This window comes from Chiloscyllium plagiosum, chromosome 35, assembly GCF_004010195.1.
Source record: "Chiloscyllium plagiosum isolate BGI_BamShark_2017 chromosome 35, ASM401019v2, whole genome shotgun sequence".
Taxonomy (NCBI): domain Eukaryota; kingdom Metazoa; phylum Chordata; class Chondrichthyes; order Orectolobiformes; family Hemiscylliidae; genus Chiloscyllium; species Chiloscyllium plagiosum.
In genome coordinates this window covers 756,476-778,442 of record NC_057744.1, presented here as the reverse complement: position 1 = coordinate 778,442, position 21,967 = coordinate 756,476, and the positions used below count along the sequence as shown (strand labels likewise).

Here is a 21,967-nt window from a genome sequence, read left to right as displayed (position 1 = left end):
GTCATAGTGATACCAAACAGTAGAAATATGTAGGGAATGCAGAAACAGGGACCTGCGGTATATGTACAGAAATTATTGAAGGTGGGAGGGAAGACGGTGAAAGTGCATTAACAAAGGCATACAGAATCCTGGACTTTATACATAGAGGTACATAATATAAAAGCAAGGTCTAAGGAAAAGGGCGAAGTTGAGAGGCCAAATGAACAGAATGAGTCAAGTAGCCTTGTGTACTTTGTAACCATTCTATGAGTGAGAGGAATTAATAATCAGATTATAGACCTTTTTAAATTTTACAGTGCTTGAACACTGGAGTTTTGAGGAATATAAGCTCATCTGAGACACTTGACATGACTGCAAATCAGGGATCACATAGATGATTATTTCATCTGTCTTAGGAAATAAGACACAAAATGGTGTGTAGCCAATAGTGTACAATATCTTTCTGGATTTTAAGAAAGCATTTTAGACTAATGCATTCAATCCAACCCAATTTACTGCATGGAAATCAGAAGGATATTGCTTATGACTTTAACCAAGCTAGGCTTGGTAATTAGAGCAGGGCTAAAAGCAAAATGAAGGGAATTGAGTGATAGGGAGAGATTAATATGAAGCTGAATTGTGACAAGATTTCAGGATTTGATTTTTTTTAAAAAGAGACATCAGAAGAGGAATGGAGAGTAGGAAGGTAATGGCATCAAGCTTGTGAAGTGGGACAGCAGAATTCTAGTTAAGTTATTGATCTGCAAAGCTGCATTTTAACTGGGGGCATTTATCTATGGTTGAATCTGTATGAAAAGTTTAGGTTGTAGATTAAATTACATCTACCCAAAAAATAGAGGTTACAGTCATGAACTCATTGTACTGTGGGACACCAAAAATATCAACCAACAATGCACTCCCAACTTCTGAAGTGTCCTAACCCCATCCTCCTTATAGCAGTGGGTCATTGTAAGAAGGTAGGCTCTCCAGAGAAACGACAAAGGCAAAGAAGCGATGCTCGGAATTTTATTACGTCAGTGTTAGGTTGATGGTTTTAGACCTGTATTGTCCTGTGACAGTAATCAGTTATTCACAGGTCAGTTTGTGTTTCTAATGATCTCTTCTGCTACTCTATCCTTTTGTATTTTACAGATCAGCAAAATTGTATCAAATCTTGCCAAGCTGACATTTCTGAACCTCACCTCAAATCCTCTGATTGAGGCCAGTTTAGATTCAGCTTGCGCTGCCTCATTCTCTCGAATACAGAGACTCGTCCTCAACAACACCAAAGTTTCATGGGAAACCGTTCACATTTTGTTGCAGGAATTATCAGGGTAGGAACTTGTAACTCATGCATGTTTGTCCCTGAATTTCTTTATTCTCTACTGTTTATTGCTGTGTCTTCTCCCTTTTACAGACTTTCTCACTTTGAAACTGCAAATATTAATTAAAAATGAAATATGACTGCTTTTAATTCATCCATCCTAAGAACAGTTTTGTCTCTCTCGTATTCTGTTTTCCACTCACTTTCAGCCACATCCTTTTCCTCAACTTTGTATTTCTCTTTCTGGGGGTTCTGAATGCACCACTCTATTTCCCCTAACACCTTCCCCTCAAACCAGCTGTTTCCCCTATCCACCTTCGGATTCTCTTGCCCTTAACTTAAACACCACTCCTCAAACAAAGTATAACGCTCTTTCTTCCCTGTCTACATCTGAGCTAAATTCTCCACACTCACCCACTGTCTGCTGTCTCTCTTCCTATTCTGTTTTCCTATGTCATTCTGTGTCTTTATTGATGAAGATACTTTTGAAGTTTGCCTTAATAGGAAATATTTGCGTGTATTCCAATATGTCTATTCCACATTGTTTCTCTTTTAATTGCAAGTCTACCACTAGATGTCAGCGTTGAAAGAATTTCTAGACCCATCATCTTGAGGTGTTTGGTACCTTTGTGTTTTGTATGCCTCAGGCAAAAACACTGAGGTTTCTTTGATTTATGCTTTTTTCCAGATTCTTTTCTCTAGTCTGCTTTTGTAATGGTTTCATAAACTCCACACAAAAATGTATCTCGGATGTAACTGTGCAGTATAAATCCTCAGTACTTGAGCAAGCTAGAAGTTGTTGACTTTTCCCATTTTTTTTTAACTAACTAACCAACCAACCAGAGGTTTCTGACTGGGCCAATAATCGCCACAAATTGTTAGGTACTATATACGTTCCTACATTTTTGTCACAAAGTATGGGCATCGCCATCAACGCTAGCATTTGTTGCCTCTCCCTGATGGTTTTGTTTACTAATCAGCAGTGGCATAAGGTATCCTTGATACCACCAATTTCCTGTTACTTTCCTTTTTTCTTTTTCCAATCTTGGAATGTCACTAATGAGCCTGTGTAGACATTTAAGTGCTGGTTGTTGAAAGCAAAAAATCCCAATGCTACATCAGCTAATGACAATTTACTGTCCATTGCATAAATTGTACTGTTCAGGTGGTTAACATCCTACTTGAACTTTGACTATTGGTGCTTTTTAGCTTGAGCAAGGTATCTTCCCTAGTAGTAAATAGGGAAGGGAGCTGGTCTACCAAGTACGCATTCCCATGTGTCCCATTGGCCGCTCCCTACTATTACCGACAGCAAAATATTGTTGTATCCTCGTTCAGTGAACATCTGTTGTCTATCTAACATTGTCGTCATCATCATCCTCTCAAATGTTTTTCTTAATTCCAAGTGTTATTGAGTCAAGTTTAATATTAGCTGGATGTTTTTGAAAAAATATCAAGCATTTAACTGTTTAAAACTGCACCCAATTATTAATTTTGGGTGGTTGATCTTTTATTCTAGGGAATTTTGTTTCTTTTTGTTTTTTCCTGGTCTTTCCCTCCTGTGTACCAAACTTGAATAAGCATCATAGAAGTGCAACAGTGCAGAAGGTGATGATTCATCCCATCATGTTTACACCGGCTTGTTAAATTAGCGTCATTGCCTAGTGCTGTCTTTTTTTTCATCATAACCTTACACATTATTATTATACAAATAATCATAAAGTGCCCTGAAGATAAATAAGGTCCCAGTTCTCCAGCGATGTTGCAGGGATATGTACAAGTGACACCTGTAACAAGCAGCCAGTGTTTGAGAGCATGCGGATGGACAGAATAGCAGCATGTACAGCCAACTTTTAATTTAGCTATTTTGTGAAGCAGTATGTTTGTATTATGTAATACTCCATTTCAGTGTAGTCTCTACCCTTTTAAGTAAGGAAAGGATTTCATTTCTGTAGCTCTGTGAAGGAGGATAACCAAGGTTTTGAATGTGGATACTAACAGTGACTTTGTGCTACAAATGTCTGCAATCATTCTCCTTTTAAATAATACTGAACTCTCACAACTTCACATTTTCCAAGATTATATTACATCAGCCAAGTTTCTGCCCATTTGCTTACCCTTATCTATGTTTCTGTGCAGACTCGTGTAGAATCTTGCCACTTGCCATCCCACCTATTTTTGTCATCTGCAAACATATTAGTCACTTCTGTCATCCAAGTCATTAAAATATATTCCTGTGACTACAAGGGGGTTAGAAATTGCCATCTTGAAAGTGACCCTTTAACATCAGCACTCTATCTTCTATTAATCAGCTAGTCATCTATCCATGTTAATATGCTACCCTAATACCATGCAGTCTTATCTTGCTTACTTGCCAATGTCTGGTACCTTAGCAAATGCCTTCTGGAAATCTATATAGATATATCCACTGGTTGCTCTTAATCTATTCTGCTTGAAGACTCTTCAAAGAATTCTAGTGCATATGTCAGGCATAATTTCCCTTTCTTGCATGATATTGTTTGAATCATATATTTTTTAATGCCCATTTGTGTAGAATAATGAAGGGTATTGTAAGCATATACTCTGTTCCTGATTTGTTATAGTTTATTTATTTCTTGTGTGGTGAATACATTGTCCTAGCTGCCTGCAGTAGCCCTTAGCCTTTTTGTTTAAAATGTCGTGTAAAGTTCAGCACAACAGGAGAATTCTAGAGAATGCAAACAAGTTTCCAATGTAAATGGATTTCCTAAAAGGCAAATGTGGTTTCTGAACCAAAGTCTGATTTCTCATTCCATCATTCTGTTTCAATGTTTAGTTTCAGTTCACTGTTTGAAATCCCTATACTATACTGTTGTAGTTGTTTGCTTCAAGATTCTGTCCAAAAGTAAACTGTTATCTGGGTCTTGATTCTTTGTTCACTCATCAGATGTGGACATTGCTGGATGGCCAACGTTTTATTGCCTCTCCCTGGTTGACCTTGAGAAGATGGTAGTGAGCTGCTGCATTGAACAGCTCCAGGCCACATACTGTAGGTTAACCCACAATGCCCTTGGGGAGGGAATTCCAGATAATATTTATTGCTTTGTAGTCCCACATATGAAAAAGTAAACTTGTGAATCAGTGGTTTTGGTGTGGAATAATCTTGGAGTTTACTGGTTCAGGGGCTTTCATAGGGTTTTCATTTCTGAATCTGCAAATTAATAGATTGGTAGAATGTATGATGTATATTTGTGAAACTAACCATTTCCATTTCTCTATTCCCTTTCTCATTTCCATTCACTCCCTGTACCTTTTTTAAATTTCTGTCCTTCTTGACCTCTCTTGCACTCTTGTTTCTCTTTGGCCTTCTCCATTGCAGGTTAGAGGAGCTCTTCCTGTGCTTTAATAACTACAGGACAGTATCACTGTCGTCCTGCTCCTACCCGTCACTTCGACTTCTACATATCACTGATAATAATCTCACTGACTGGGCAGAGGTACACAAACTTGGACAAATGTTCCCAGGCTTGGACACATTAATCCTGGCAAACAACAACCTGACAAGCATCACAGATTCTCAGGGAACTCTGGCACGACTTTTCCAAAACCTACGATCAATTAATCTTCATAACTCAGGTATAACGTGTAATTAGATCAATTCACATTTGTTTGGAATACAAATAAAACTGAAATATGCTAAGTTCCAAATGCTGATTGCATTTATGCAAGTGCATCATATATTATAGAATTACTTTCTCTGTGCTATAATGTTAGTGTTAAGTTTGAGTTATGAAAGCAAAATATTCCAAATACTGAAAGTCTGAACTCACTGTAAACACTCTCTGGTTCAGGCACACCTGTAGAATAAAAGGGTTATTTTTTAGGCCAATTTCTGTTCATCAAAACTGGAAATCATTCTTTAGATTATTGGGTTAGATGGAATGCCTGCTGAACTGATCACAGCTTTATTCTTTCCTGTTCAGTCAGAGATTCCATTACTTGATGAGAGGAAGTCCAGATTTAATTTCAAGCTAATTTCTGTGTGTACTTGAAGTAATATCTTAACGCAGACAAAGCTTCTCTTATCCCAGAAATTTCGAATGGGTATGTTATTCTGAGAACTCTATATATTTCATTTGGGTGAATATTGTTGATTCAGAAGCTAACAAAATCCTGGAAAGGCTGCACTTTATTTTGTAACCATTGTCTCCGGGCCATTCGCATCTTCTAATTGCACTCCACAGGGACACATTCTTCTAATTCTCTTCATTCTTCAATGATGACCACATGGTATTTCCTTTTCTATCTGCATTTCATTTTAATTGTCTGTATACCTACACAACTACTCATTATGCTCTTCCTCTGAATCTTTTTATGCCTCTTCTGCAATGCTGTTTTCCTCAGGATGTGCTAATTCACAGTTCTGTGTCAGATGGATATATATCTGTCCAGTCCATCACCCAGTTTAAGTTGACCTACATACTCCTGCTTTCTTCCTCACTTTGTCATCCCCAATTTTTTTTAGTGCACTTCTTCATGTGGCTATGTTCAAACCACTTATATAAATGAAAAGTAGTCCATGCACACGTGTGCCTTTATTCCAAAACACATTGATCACCACTTTTTTTTTCACTTGTCCATCTAAGCAAATGGTGACATTTCTTTTTAATAATGAGCCAGAATCTTAAGTGACACAGCAACATTTTTTTCCCTTTCCGTAAACTGAATAAGGGGCTTACGTTTGTCTTAACTAATCTTTTCTCTTCACACGTCTTTTAGAAGCTTTTATGTTCGGTTTGAGTGCTTCCCACAAGCTATTTCTATACTCTATTTTTCCCTTAATCCTTTATTCTCTTTTGCTGAAATCTAAACAGCTCCCAATCCTTGGGGGTTTTCTTTTGTCCTATGTGTGCCCTTTCCTTGGATCTAATAGAATCCCTAATGTTCCTTGATAGCTGTGGTCTGGCCATCTTTCCTATTTTATTTTTATGCCAAACAGCAATGAACAATTTATGCAATTCCTTCATGCTCTTTAAATTTTTGCTATTACCATTCTCATTCCTTTGAAGTTACATCCACAAAATAGGATTACTAGAGTACCAAGTATCATAAGCGATAGACAGAACTAAGCAATCCCACAACCAGTGAATGAGATCTAAGCTTTATAGTCCTGACACCTCCAATTGTGAATGGTGATAGACAATTAAACAACTCTCACTGGAGGACAAGGCTCTATAAATATCTCCAACCCAGTCACTGGACCTGAAACATTAACTGTCCTTTCTCTCCACAGATACTGCCAAACCTGAGGTTTTTTTTCCAGCAATTTTTTGTTTGTTTCTGATTTCCAGCATCCGCAGTTCTGTTTGTTTTCCATCCTCAATGATGGGGGAACCTAGCACATCAGTGTAAAAGATAAGGTTGAAGCATTCACAACACTCTTCAACCTGAAGGGCCAAGTGGTTAATCCATTTCTACTTTCTCCAGAGGTCCACAATGTCACAGATACCAGTCTTTAGCCATTCTGATACCAAGAAATGGTTGAAAGCACTGCATACTGCAAAGAGTGTGGTCCCTGCCAATATTCTGGCAGTAGTACTGAAGGCTTCTGCTCTGGAACTTGCTGTACCCCTAGCCAACACCCCTGGCATATACCCAACCATGTGAAAAATTGCCCAGATATGTCCTGTACACAAAAAGCAGGACAAATCCAACTGTAGTTGCCGGTTATCTGTTTCCTTCCCATTTTTTTTAATGGAATAGCATGTGCATAATTCTTAGCCAAAGACTGATTTTTCAAATTTAAAGCTTTGATTGCATTAACTCGTGCGATTTCCTCATGACTTTGCACTCTAGATTGGAAATCACTAGGCTTCAATTTACCCAGGTTAAGTTTGTGATGTCATTTTTCTGACTTGTGTTAAATCTAAGTAACCTATTTCTCCGATAATATCACATGAGCTGATAAAAGGTGCTATGAATTTGAAGTGAGTTCCAAAGTTTAATTAAGCATGCTGCTTTGGTGGTAACTGCAGATGCTAATTCAGTACTGTTATCCACTAGGACTAAACTCATGGGATGACATTGATAAACTCAAAGCATTCCCCAAATTGGAAGAAGTGAGGCTTCTAGGAATTCCTTTGCTCCAGAGTTATTCTGAGGAGGAGCGACGCAAACTCATCATTGCTAGGTAAACATAATCTTTTGATCAGTCATGAGAATATTTATTGAGCGAGGGGGAGGTTACATCTGATAATGAGCCAGAGAGGGTTTATAGAGTGATACAGCACAAAAGAGGATCTTCACCCCATCAAGTCTGTGCTGATCATCTCCATTAATCCCATTTTCCAGCACTCCCCACACAGCCTTGAATGTTATGACATCCATATACATTTTAAAGGTGCTGAGGTTTCCTGCCTATACAATCCTCCCAGGCAGTGAATTCTAGATTCCCACAACCCTCTGGGTGAAACAAGTTTCCTCAAATCCCTACTAAACATCCTGCCCTTCACCTTAAAATTGTGTTGTCTTGTTATTGACCCTTCAACTAAGGGGAACAGCTGCTTCCGGTTCATGCCCCTCATCATCCATGTAACTTTATCAAGATCCCCCCGCGCCCACTTCTGCCTCCCCGCCCCTCTGTCCCCATCCCCCCCAACCTTCTCTGCTTTAAAGAAAACAGCTTGAACTGATCAAACCTCTTGGAGCTAAAATATTCATGCCGAGGTTACATCCTGGTGAATCTACCTGCACTCCCTCTAGTGCAGTCACATCCTTCTTATGGTATGGCAACCAGAGCTGCGCACAGGTGTAGTCTAACCAACTCCAGTACAACCTCCCGCTCTTATAATCTGTGCCGCAATTGATAATGGCAAGTGTCCCATATGCTGTCTTAACCTACTAAAATCCCTGTCTTCAGGGATCTGTGGGCAAGCACCCCATAATCCTTCTGGTCCTCTGACTGTCCTAATATCCTGTCATTCATTCAATACTACCTTGTCTTGTTACTACTTCCAAAGTGTATCACTTCTCATTTACCAGGGTTAAATTCCATCTGTCACTGATCTGACCAACCATCTGTATCAAGTTTTGAGAAGATTTGTAGCTCAGGTTGAGGTTCTGGATGTAGGTTTACTCGCTGAGCTGGAAGGTTCATTTCCAGACGTTTTGTCACTCTACTAGGTAACATCTTCAGTGGGCCTCCAGGTGAAGCACTGCTGATAATTCCTGCTTTCTATTTAAGTGTTTGGGTTTCTTTGGGTTGGTGACGTTACCTAGTAGGGTGATGAAACGTCTGGAAATGAACTTTCCAGCTCAGCGAGCAAACCTACATCCGCAGCCATCTATATCTCCTTGAAATTGAAGGCCACCTTCCTCACTGTCAACATCTTGGCTACTCACTGAGTCATCTGCAAACCTACTTATACTACACATCACCCCCACTTCCCCCACCCCCAAAAAAAAGGCCCACCTCTGATCCCTGTAGTATGATACTGGCCTCCAGTCAGTCAGGCAAACAATCTTCTACAACCACCCTCTGTCTGCTACCACTCAACCAATTTTGAATTACCTTGCTGAGTTACTTCTAACTGTCTCCTTCGAAGTTTTTTCTAATAGTTTCCCTGCCAATAATGTGAGACTCTCAAATCTATAATTCCCTAGTTTAACCTGTCTCTTTTGTTGAAAAGCAAAACCGCATGTTTGCCATCCAGTTCTCTAGCACTTCCCCTATGCCCAGAGAGAAATATAAAATTTTGGTCAGTGCCCCTGAATGTCGATCTTTGTCCCCCACTGAAGCTTGGACTTCAACTAATTCAGACCTAGGGATTTGTCCACTTTTACACCTACCAAAGCCTTCAGTGCCTCCTCCATTCTCTTAGTCTGCTGATGAACCTCACAGTCCCTCTCTTCAAATTCTGTGCCTACATCCTTCTCCCTCCGAATGAAGACAGAAATGAAGAACTCATTTAAAATCCTACCAATATCTGAACACAGACACACACACACACACCCCTTTTTTTTTCTGTAATATGTCTAGAATATTTTTTGATTCTCACCATTTTTATATTTTTTAAAGCCCCTTCTTTGCTCTCCTAATTAAGTTCTCCCATGCACATTTATTCAGTTGATTTGCTTCCTTTACATCTGCCTTTTTTTTCTTCCTTATCCAGTCCCTAAATATTCCTGGGCTTGTTGCTCCTACATTTCATTCCAAAAGGAACATGTTGTGCCTGTGCTTTCCCCATTTCCTTTTTGAATACACTTTCAGATTTTCCCCTATTTTAAGAAAAAATTCTGTCTTCCCTCAATCCAAAATACTTTTTTTTTTGTTTTGCAGACCATCTTTTTTTTCTCTTTTCCATGAGTGTGTTACGGTCACAACCACTAAAATTCACCCCACAGCCACCTCAACTGTCTGTCCAACTTTGTGACCAAGATTAAGACCAGCACTGCAATGTCTCTTGTTGGATCTTCTACATGTTGTTGTAAACCGTTCTTCTGATTACATTTCAAGAAACTGTCCCCTCTAAGCCCTTTACGCTATGATTAGTTAGGATCATATTGGAAAGTTGAAATCCCCTAATGTAGTTGCCTTGTTGTTATTACACACCTCCTGAGATTGGTCTACATACCTCTTCTCTTGCCTGTTGACTGCTGGGAGTAAATTATAGACCCAAGCAATGTGACCATCCGCTTTTTATTCCTAAGTTGTACCCACAAAGTCTCATTTGTAAATCCTTGTTTTGTGTTGCAAATTCTATCTCACTACTTAACATCTGAGTGTTAGTGGTTGTGAAGGATTTGCATTGAACTGCAGGTATGGGGCTTTGGCTGGCATGTTTATTGTGGTTGCTGGTATCCATTCTTGCACAGACATATTGTTCTAAATATTTGCCTTATAAATGATCTTAACATGCACTGTTTCAATGGTTTTATCTTTTACCCAGTTTCCAAAGAGTGCAGCACAGTTCTGCTTTAAACTGTTCAAATTCGCTGCTTGGTTGTAACTTGGATCTTAATGTACTTTCTATCTGCTCATTTGTCATAATCTCCATTCTTCCCTTCAAAAATATCTCATTGTCTTTATTATTATCTCTTGTGCTGTGTGCACCTGATCAGGAAATGCCAGATTACCATCACAGCAGAGACACCAAGTCGCTATCATTTCATTTTCCATATGAGAAACTGCATCTAATCCCACATTTTTGCTTGTTTCCCATTGTATCCAATGTTTCTTTAAGCACCTAATTTTTTTTAAGAGTTCATTGATTATAGGCAGGATCTTGCATTTACATTGTACAACTGATGCAGTGAGATATAGCAAGCTTCACTGTAAAATGATCAAACAAAATTTGAGCTGCATGGGAGATTTTCTGGCAAAGTGGGGGTTGATTTTAAACTTTAAAGAAGGAGAAATGGGTCGCATCAAGTTATTGTAATGTTAGCTTTTTAACTCTACTAACTGGTGAAGAAATCTAGAATTCTGTATAGCACATCACTGTTCTTGTATAATACTGATCTGAGATTGAGTTGTACTTTTATACGTTGTTGCACTGAGGTCACTTGTTTGCTATTTAGATAGTTATTCGTAAAAGTCAAGCTGACATCTTGTCTTGCTGGCGGGCTTTAATTTAATTTAATTTATTTTTTTCTGAACAGGTTGCCATCTGTAACAGTGTTAAATGGCAGTAAAGTTGCTGGAGAAAGAATAGATGCTGAACGATTTTTCATACGTTACCATATAAATCACCCAGATGAAGAATTACCAGACAGGCAAGTGATTGATATTCAAAATTCTGAGCCTCCATAGCCTTACTCCCTACAGTTCTGCTCTTTATTCTTCTTATTTCCCTCAGAGCTTCACACTCCACTTCTATGAAGTATGTTTTTGAGCCATTTGTGCTAATTTCCCACTTTCCTCTTGGTGTAAACTTTTCTCGTCATCTTGTAATTGATGTACAAGACACTGTAGAACCATAAGTTTAAAAGGTTTGTTAAAGTTACACTTGTGGATTGGACAGAATTCTAGCATTGGCAATCTGTAGGTTTGTTCATATTTAAGTCTTGTAGCACTTTGCAGGCTATTTTTCAATGTACTTTGCAAATCCACTGGTCTGTTTTCTCTTCCAAAATATTTATCCCAAGAATTGGATGGGGTACTGATCCATTCAGTTCTAGAACACCAAAATGAACAAATATTGTCCTTATTAAGATGCAGAAAAATAAAAAGCGGTCAGTCTCCGGTATGGGAGGTACTCTTCAGAGATTTTGTCATAATCAAAGCATCCCTATTGGTAGAATAATGTTTGACAAGACCCCCTGCAAATTGCTTCAAACAGTGTAAAATATAATATCCCATTCACAACAACTTTGCATAAAATGTTAGAGAAACGTGAAAGCACTGCCTAACGCTTGCTGTACATATAATGAGCAACTGTTATACAAATTGAACAGAACGGCCTGTTTCCATGCTGTACATCTCTATGACTCTAAGTGTAAATTGTGAAATTCCAGATAAAACAGCTTTGTCAATTTGAATATATGCAATTATTAGTAGCTGCACATTATCAGGGTATATGCCCTCCATCACATTAGCAACTGCTGATATGTTGCATATTGCCGTTTGGAATGTTTTGCATGGTTGTTATCCATACACTTGTTAAATCTATTGACACCTTGGGCTGATAGAAGCCTGTTTTCAGTCTACTTTATCTCCCTTTAACATGTGAGTACATTAGTTACCAACTCCTATCTTAAATTCATCATTCTTCCTGTCAACAGTTCTGAGATTAATCTTTGTATCATTTTTGATAAGCTTTAGAACCTCATCCTTACCATCACTAATACCATTTTATTTCCTCTTCATTATGTTGTCAAACTTCACCCTTCTCAGCTCATCTGCTGCTGAAAGCCTGATTTGTGTCCTTGGTACCCCTAGTTATGACTACTCCAAGCATTCCTGGCTCGCTTGCACCTTTTTAGCCTTCAAACGTCATCTATGCCTATGCCACTGACCTACATTAGCTTCCCGATCAATGTTTTACTTTAACCTTCTCATCCTTATTTGCAGATTCTTCCATGACTGCTTCACTCCTTGCTCCATCGTATCCTAGAGCTCCCCCTCCAAAATATTTTCATCTAATTCTGACCTCGTTAAGTAATCCCTGATTTTAAATACTCTACCATTAGTCATTATAATCTCAAGTACTGAGCTTTGGAATTCCCTTCCTACACTTGTCTCTCACTTTCCTTCTTCTTTACAGCACTATAAAACTTACCTCCTTCCCCAAGCTTTTAGTTGTCTGGCCTAATATGACCGTATGTGACCAGATTCATTCATGCTGCTCCTGTGAAATTCCTTAGAATGTATCATAGGATGAAAGGCATTATATCAACATAAGTTCTTGTTGTGTGCCCCCTACCAATGATATTGGCATTATTAAAGCCCTCCACAGATCTATATTAGCCCTGTGTAGTCATTCTATTCACCAGCTGAGAGAGCTTGATCAGTGAAGAGGCTGTCTTGGACCACATGACTGTTTCCTTGCCATCCATCTCCCCTTAATTCCAACACTTTTATTGTCATGCTGTTCTCTGGCTTCTGACCAGCTCATTACCTGGCGTCATGGCACCCCCTACCTCTGGCCGTGAATGATTTAACTGTAATGTACAGACAAAAATAATTCAATCCTATCTTTAGATACCTTGGTTTCTATAGCACCATTCCATCCCTTTGTTTTGATGCACTGACTATGCAACTGGTTTCTCTGCCCTGATACTCGTAGTCTCTTAATTTCAAAGACTGCAGAGGAAATAATGTCCTCTATACCCTGTTCTAGGACACTAATTTATTTATCAAATAGAACAATTGTCTCAGAACCTTATTAAGTAAATGCAAATCTCTAAAGGCCAACAGTAATTTCACTTGCTGAGTTTGTGATCAGTCTACTATTTAGGCTGTTGAGAGGGTATTTCCTTCAAGATACAGAGCATTTTGTGTTCTTCCACAAGTGTATAAGGATTTGTGCTGATGCTGCAGTGATGGAAAAAGGCTGCACAGGGACTTTGACCTGGCCTATACAGGTTTGGTGAAGATCATTCTTGCCGTGGTAGTTCAGAATCTACTATTGAAAGATTAGTATTGTTCCTGTGTTTCTCATTTCTTAATCAAAAGTATGTTTTTTGGTATGTAAGTCTCAGGAACGTTGCTGAGATTGGAGACAGGATGGTAAGTGAGTTGACCAAGTCATCAGGGACTGGTATGTTCGCACAGATGGTTTTAACCAGCTGGTGGGTTTTCATCAGTCGGCAGATGTGCTAGTGCACATAATGTTAGCAAGGTCAGGAACCCAAAGGAGTATAAAGTGGGGAGTTCCATTTGTAATGTGCAATACTCAGCCTGAAGAAATTGGTCATCATCTGAAGGTCAATCATTCTATTACCCTCTACTTTCCAACTGACGACAAATTTTGTGTGTATACTGCTACTATATTTAATTTTAAGGGACTTATTTTTGCGAATAGTTAATTTATACAGTACTTTATAAAGTTTCTTTTAAATGATCATATAGCATTAATCCTACTGCTGTCTTCCTTACTTCATCAAACAGGTTTTGTTTTTAACAAAATCTGTCCTGTTGTTCACCATTGACTTTCTATTTCCTCAATGACATGGATGATATTTTTTGGCATTGGATGACGACACCAATATAGATTGACATTTGGTTTATTTAATCTTTTTAGTACATCAGTTTGTAAAAACTACACTCCAGCTTTGGGAGGAATTAGGACTAATTTCAGGAAAACTAGCATTCTGAAAATGCCTGAAGAATACCAGATTAGCCAGGATCTAGAATGGGGGGTGGAGAAGGTTTGAAAAGCTGAATGATCTATTCCGGCTCTGTTATAATTTGAGTCTGGTCATTTATAAGCTGTCTAAGATGGGTGTTCAACTTCTTGCATAGAATTTAACAAAATGAGCATATTGCATGATTTTAAGATCCCTTGGCCGAACTGGGGTGTCCACCTGTCAGAATCTCACTAATTTCAGCACTGTTTTTGAGGTCTGCGTCTTTTCCCTTTATAGTGGTCTCCTGCAAATGGGAGTATGTGGAAATTTTCACTTTGAAGTCTCAGTAATCTTCTTCCAACCCCCTGCCCATGCCCACAAGTTCAAGTAGGAGTTTACAGGATAGGATCATTTTGTCTTTTAGTCTCTTCACTCAATCTATTTCCTCCTGCCAAATCTCAGATCTTAGAGAAACAGTTAGCCACTTGGTACCAGAAAATGGAGGGTCTCCTGCTCTTCAGGATCTCTTATCTATTCCATGCAACAGAGCTGACCATCCCAAAATCTTGAGCAGATCATTCATCTCTGACTCTATGACCACATGCTGCATCATTTTGATTCATGCAGATACATTAGCACACAGCATACTGTACTACTTTGAATGATTGCTTCAGGCTCAGCAAAACAACATGCTTTGTTCGGTAGGCCCACTTTCCTCTCCGATTAGCTCTCCAGAATCTAGGCACAAGGGTAATTTAATCAGTTGAGTACCTGTGTAGAATCCAATTCTGAATGCAGAAATAGATAAATGGAAACTTTTGAGGAAAGCAAATAAAATCCTATAGACATGCAGCAGGTTCTGATGAAGGGGTATTGGACTCGAAACATTAATTCTATTTTCTCTCTAAAGATGCTGCCAGACTTCCTGTTTCTCCAGCACTCTGTTTGTCTTTCAGGTTTCCAACATCTGCAGTTTGTGCTTAAGTTAGAAAGTTTCATAGCCCTCTTGTGAGCTTGCCAAAAAGCTAAATTTGAGAATTCTCACCTCAAAACTCTGTGACCTTGGTCTCACCTCTGCCCTCTACAACTGGATCCTCAGCTTTCTGACCCACAGACAGCAATCAGTGAAGATAGGTAACTGCACCACCTCCACAACAACACTCAACACTGGAGCCCTCAACTATTGTCTCAGCTCCTACTGTACTCCCTATACACCTATGACTGTGTTGCCAAATTCCGAACGAATGCCATCTATAAGTTCACTGATGATACCTCCATAGTGGAACGGATATCTCACAATGATGAGTCAAAATACGGAAGGGTCATAGAGGGTTTGGTGATGTGGTGCAATGAGCACATTCTCTCTCTCAACACCTGCAAAGCTAAAGAACTAATCATTGACTTTAGTAAGAAATGAGGAGGACATGCCCCCATCTACATCAATGGAACTGAGGTTGAAAGAGTGGAGAGCGTCAAGTTCCTCAGAGTGACAATAACCGACAATCTGTCCTGGTCTCCCGTGTAATTGCGACTATCAAAAAGGCACAACAATGTTTCTTCCTTGGGTGACTCAGGAAATTTGGCATGTCTATTAGGACCCTCACCAACTTCTAGAGATGCACAATTGAATGCATACTGTCCGGGTACACAACAGTCTGGTATGGCAACTGTTTTACCCAGGTTCGTAGGAAACTACAGAGGCTGGTGTGCACAGCCCAGGCCATCACAGGAGCCAACCTTCCATCCATGGACTCCATTTATGTGGCTCTCTGCTGCAGAAAAGCTGCCAACATCATCAAAGACCCTTCGTCCCCTGGTAATGATTTCCTACTATCTCTTCCATCAGGCAGAAGATACAGAAGCCTGAACACACTCACCAGTAGGTTCAGGGACAGCTTCTTCCTGGCCATTATTAGACTATTGAATGGACTGTCTAGCCTCAAATAATACTGACCTTGCTAACGTTGATCTCTTGTAGGCCCTGTGCAATGTTACCTGTATGCCTCCGTCAAAATGTTTTGTTCTAGACTATTGAATGGACTGTCTAGCCTCAAATAATACTGACCTTGCTAACGTTGATCTCTTGTAGGCCCTGTGCAATGTTACCTGTATGCCTCCGTCAAAATGTTTTGTTCTGTACATCCTTGCTTACTATCATCTGCCTGTAATGCTCATAAACAAAGCTTTTCACTGTACGTCGGTACGAGTGACAATAAATAAATCTATCAATCTTGCAGTCAACTTGAGTTAACGTCTTCGATAATTCATGACCAAGACTAGAGATCCCGTATCATGCCTCCATGCCATCTGACATTAAACTGTTGATTTAATCTTGGATGCTGAATGTGTGTGGGGGATTGGTGGCCAATCTGCTGTTACTTTTTTGGATTCATCATTTTAATTCACAAGTGTTCTTTCAATATGCTTAATGGGCTGTGTTAGAGTTTGCATTGAATTGACCAACCCATCCACCCCATGCATGCAGCATCTGCTTCATACACTGGCTCAGTAGCTTCCTCGCCACACAGCTATTATTGAAGAACTTCTGAAGACTTTTTGAAGATACAAATGAGTCAAAAGTTTGCCTTCTATTGTCAGCAAAGGGGTTCTTGTGAGGGCAAAAAGAGAGCAGTTGCTCTTGAGGTTCGTTCAGGGTGTTCCTGAGATCAGAATAAACCAAGTCTATATACAGTTGTAAAGATAGGGTTCATAGCAGCAGCATCCCAGAACCTGGGTTCATTTACTACTTGTACAACAAGGTGCATGCAGCTGTTAATGTCTCCTCCTTTCTAGCCATGCAACAGCCTTTTCACCCACCAGTCTCAACATTTCTGTCCTCCTTTCTAGTGTCTCATCCCACATATGCAAGGACACCCTGCTGCATTCCACTATCATTTCAAACGTAATCTCTTCTGTTCCCTTCTCCATACCTCCATCTTCACGCTTACTGTTGTACAACCGCTTACGCCGTCTTCACCTTCTCTGCACATTTCAAAAACTTGCCTTTACGTTCATCACCCCCTATTCCACCACCACCTTAATTCTCCATTCAGTGTGTGAAGGGTTCACACCTCCACTGAGCTATTCTCAGTAAGCCACTCATTCACTAACTTTCACTGTCTCTCTGCAGGTCATGACCCTACATAAGTACAGAGACAGGACCAAGACTAGAGGAAGAGTGTCTAACAACACTGTCCTAGCCCAGCAGAGCACATAGGCCAGGCAATCACTGGGTCAGGCAGCCATGAGTATCTGGAAAGAAAAGGCTGCATTTTCTCTCAGTTACACAGGAACAAGAATAAACCACTTAAACCCTCAAGCTGATCTGCCACTGAGAGTGTATTAAGTGTATAAGTTGAGACCTGACTCTTCATGTTTTGACCTGTTAATAGTTAATGCATATGGACAACAAAAATCTATTCATTTTATATTTAAAAGTAATAATTTGCAGAAAAAAATCCAAATTTCCCTTAATGTATTGCATTTTAATTATTTTAATTTCTCTTTTTAGCACAGGAACAGGCTCTTTAGCCCACCATGTCTGTGCTGACCATGATGCCATTCTAAACTAATCCCTTCTGCCTGCATCGCTCAATTCCCTGCCTGTTCATTTCTATCTAAATGCCCCTGAAACGTTGCTATCGTACCTGCTTCTATCACCTCCACTGGCAGCATGTTCCAGGCCCTGCCGCCTGCAGTGTTTTTTTAAAAAAAAATTCCCTTGCGCATCTCCTTTAAACTTGCCCCCTTATCTTAAACCTATGTCCGGTTCACATTTCTGTGCTGGGAGAAAGACTCCAATTATCGACCTTATCAGTGCCACTCATAATTTTGGATACTTTTAATTAAGACACCCCTGAGCTTCCGATGTTCTAGCAAATGTAATCCCAAATTTGTTCAACCAATCCTTGTAGCTTATAAAGTCCAGTCCAGGTGACACCCTGGCAAACTTCTTTTGCACCCTTTAAAACCTCTACATCCATCTTATTGTGTGGTGGCCAAAACTGCGCACGATTCTCCAAGTATTTTGTTTTACAGCTGCAACATGACATGCCTTTTGTACTCGGTGCCCCAACCCAATCTAGTCCCACCTGCCAGCACCTGCCCAAATCCCTCCAAACCCTTCCTATTCATATACCCATATTCCTGCCTCTTAAATGTTGCAATTGTACCAGCCCCCACCACTTCCTCTGGCAGCTCATTCCATACCCGTACTACCCTAAGGTCACTTTTATATCTTTCCCCTCTCACCCTAAACCTATGCCCTTTAGTTCTGAACTCCCCGACCCCAGGGAAAAGACTTTGCTTATTTACCCTATCCATGCCCCTCATAATTTTGTAAACCTCTTATAAGGTCAACCCTCAGCCTCTGATGCTCCAGGGAAAGCAAGCCCAGCCTGTTCAGCCTCTCCCTATAGCTCAGATCCTCCAACCCTGGCAACATCATCCTTGTAAATCTTTTCTGAACCCTTTCAAGTTTCACAACATCTTTCCGATAGGAAGGAGACCAGAATTGCACGCAATATTCCAACAATGGCCTAACCAATGTCCTGTGCAGCCGTAACATGACCTCCCAACTCCTGTACTCAATACTCTGACAAATAAAGGAAAGCATTCCAAACACCACCTTCACTATCCTATCTACCTGCAACTCCACTTTCAAGGAGCTATGAACCTGCACTCCAAGGTCTCTTTGTTCAGCAACACTCCCTAGGACCTTACCATTAAGTGTATAAGTTCTGCTAAGATTTGCTTTCCCAAAATGCAGCACCTTGCATTTATCTGAATTAAACTCCATCTGCCATTTTTCAGCCCATTGGCCCATCTGATCAAGATCCTGTTGTAATCTGAGGTAACCCTCTTCGCTGTCCACTACACCTCCAATTTTGGTGTCATCTGCAAACTTACTAACTACCTCTTGACAACCTTCCCCACTATCCACAACTTCTCTGATTCTCATGTCATCTGCAAGCTTATTAATCAGACCACCTATATTTTCATCTAGATCATATATATAAACATCAGCGGTCCCAGCATTGATCTTTGCTGAACACTGGTCCCAGACTTCCAGTCAGAAAAATACCCCTCCATAACCACCACCTCTTCTGGACCAACCTACCATCAAGGACCTCATCAAATGTGCTGTACATCTGACTTTGACTCTGTTTAGTAAAATTCAGGTAGACAATATTCACTGTCCTACCCTCATCAATCATATATGTTACTTCCTCACAAACCTCAATCAAATTTGAGTCAAAACTACCCCTGCACAAAGCCATACTGATCAACCCTAACGAGTCCATTATTTTCCAAATGCAAATAAATCCAATTCCTAAGAATAGTCTCCAGTAATTTCCTTACCGCTGATGTAAGGCTCATCAGATTATTCAAGTTGCCCTTCGATAAAAGAACAATATTGGTTATTCTTCAGTCTTCTGGGACCTCAACTGTGGTTAAATAGGATAGAAAGATCTCTACCAAGGCCCAGCGATCTCCTACCTTGGCGCCTATATTATTTTGGGATGGATCCCATCAGTTCCTAAGGATTCATCTAACTTAACATTTTTCAATGCAGCCAACACCACCAACACCTTAATATTGTCTTGTCCTAGAATATCAACATACCCCCTTCCCAAATCTTAACATCATCCTCCTCCTTCTTGGTGAGGACTGATACAAAATACTTAAGGACCTCAACCACTTTTGTTAACTCTATGTATAAATTCCCTCCTTAATGTCCTTTGGTGGACTTGCCCTTTCCCTAGCTACTGTCTTGTTCATAATGTACGTAAAATAGAAACACAGAAGATAGGAGCAGGAGCCTATTCAACCCTTTGAGCCTGCTCTGCCATTCATCACGATTGTGGCTGATTGTCCAAATCAACAGCCTAATCCTGCTTTCTCCCCATAACCTTTGATCCCATTCGCACCAAGTGCAATATCTAGCATCTGACATCAGTTACTCCCTGTAAATTCCAAAGGCTCACTGCTGTTTGGGTGAAGAAATGTTTCCTCATAAAATGCCTTGGGATTCTCCTTAATCCTACTCGCCAAGGACATTTTGGCAAGTGTGGCTCAGTGGTCGGTATTGCTGCCTCACGGTCCTGGGTTCGATTCCAACCTCGGGTGACTGCCTGTGTGGAGTTTGCACATTCTCCCCATGTCTGAGTGGTTAATTCCGGGTGCTCTGGTTTCCTCCCACAATCCAAAGATGTGCAGGTTAGGTGAATTGGCTATGCTAAGTTGCCAATAGTATTCAGGGGTGTGTAGGTTAGTTGCTTTAGACAGGGGTAAATTTAGAGTAATAGAGTAGGGGAATGGTTTAGTTGGTGTACTGTTCAGAGGGTCATTGTGGACTTTTTGGGCTGAACAGCCTGTTTCCGTGCTGTGGAGATTCTGTGCTTTCATGGACCCTATTAATCCTCATAATTCTTTATTTCAGTTCTTTTCTTACTACGTTTACATTTCTCAATCCTATCTGAATCCAATTTCCTAAACCTTACATGTGCTGCTTTTGTTTTTGACTATCTCATCCTTCAGCGTTCCAAACCTTGCCATCCTTACTTTTCATCCTAACAGGAGCATGCTGCTCCTGAACTCTGATCAGCTGGCTTTTAAAAGACGTCCACATGTCAGATGTGAATTTACTCTCCAATTGCTGTCCTCAATCAAATTTCTCCAGTCTTCTCTCCAACTTTCACCACTTATCCTTATTCATAACTACCTTTAAAACTTACAGAATAATGATCACAGTTCCCAAAAAGTACTCCCACTGGGCCAGGTTCATTCCCCAATACAAGGTCTAGTCTGGTCTCTTCCCTAGTTTGACTCGGTACATAGTTTCAAGAATGCCACATGGATGCACTTGAATTCTGCCCCATCGAAGACCTTGGAATTAAGGGAGTCCCAGTCAATATTAAGGAAGTTAAAATCACCCATTACAGCAATCCTTTTTTCTTGCATCTTACCATGATCTGCCTGCGTATTTGTTACTCCGTCTTCCTCTGGCTATTGGAGGCATACTCTATAGCCCCATCATAGTGATTGCACCTCCTTGTTTTCTACCCTTATGGCCTTGCTTCATGAGCCCTCCAAGATTAGCTGTTTCAGTGCAGCTGTGACAATCTCCTTAATCAGTAATGCAACTCCCACCCCTTTTGCATCCTTCTTTATCTTGCCTGAAACATCGAAACCCTGGAATGTTGTGCTGTCAGTCCTGCTCTTCTCACAGCTAAGTTTCTATAATGACTACAAGATCATAGCTCCGTGTACTAATCCAGGCTCTAAAACATCTGCCTTTCCTGTCATACCGCTTGCTTTAAAATAAATATACTTCAGACCACCAGTCTCACCATACTCATTAACTTGGCCCTGCCTTTTGTTCTTATCAACCTTAACCTATACCTTCTCCACAATCACTTCACATGTTCTGGTTCCCATCCCCTGCCACATTAGTATAAACCCTCTCAAGTGACGAGGACAAACATACACCTGCAAGGGAATTGGTCCAGTTTTGGCACAGCCTGTCCTCTTTGTACAGGTCCCACCAGCCCTGGAAGAAAACCCAATAATCCAGATATCTGAAGGCTTCTCCCAATATCAGCTCTTGAGCCGTACATTCAATTAAAATATGTTCCTACTTCTGGCACCTGCTACATCTGGCACGGGGGTAATTCCAAGATCTTCCTTCCTCCCTTCCTCCCTTCCTTCCTCCCTCCCTCCCTTCCTTCCTCTCTTCCTTCCTCTCTTCCTTCCTCTCTCTCACACACACTCTGGGATTCCCTATCTCTCAAACACCTCTAACCTAGAGACTGGGTGTTTGTGGTGAAGCTGCGTGTGGGGGGTGGGGGTGAGATGATTGAGAGATGTGGGAAATTGGGGTAGAGACGGAATTGC

The 21,967-nt window shown here is 40.3% G+C and overlaps 1 protein-coding gene across 1 annotated transcript in view; it reads left to right on the top strand.

The window, feature by feature from the left end:
• The window catches only part of tecta (tectorin alpha), a 181,224-nt gene that overhangs the window by 13,860 nt on the left and 145,397 nt on the right, over positions 1-21,967 (top strand). Inside the window, exons 4-7 of the mRNA XM_043676399.1 lie at positions 1,132-1,313; positions 4,662-4,918; positions 7,346-7,472; positions 10,943-11,060. Of these exons, the coding sequence (XP_043532334.1) occupies positions 1,132-1,313; positions 4,662-4,918; positions 7,346-7,472; positions 10,943-11,060 (684 nt within the window). The remainder of the gene's footprint in view (positions 1-1,131; positions 1,314-4,661; positions 4,919-7,345; positions 7,473-10,942; positions 11,061-21,967) is intronic.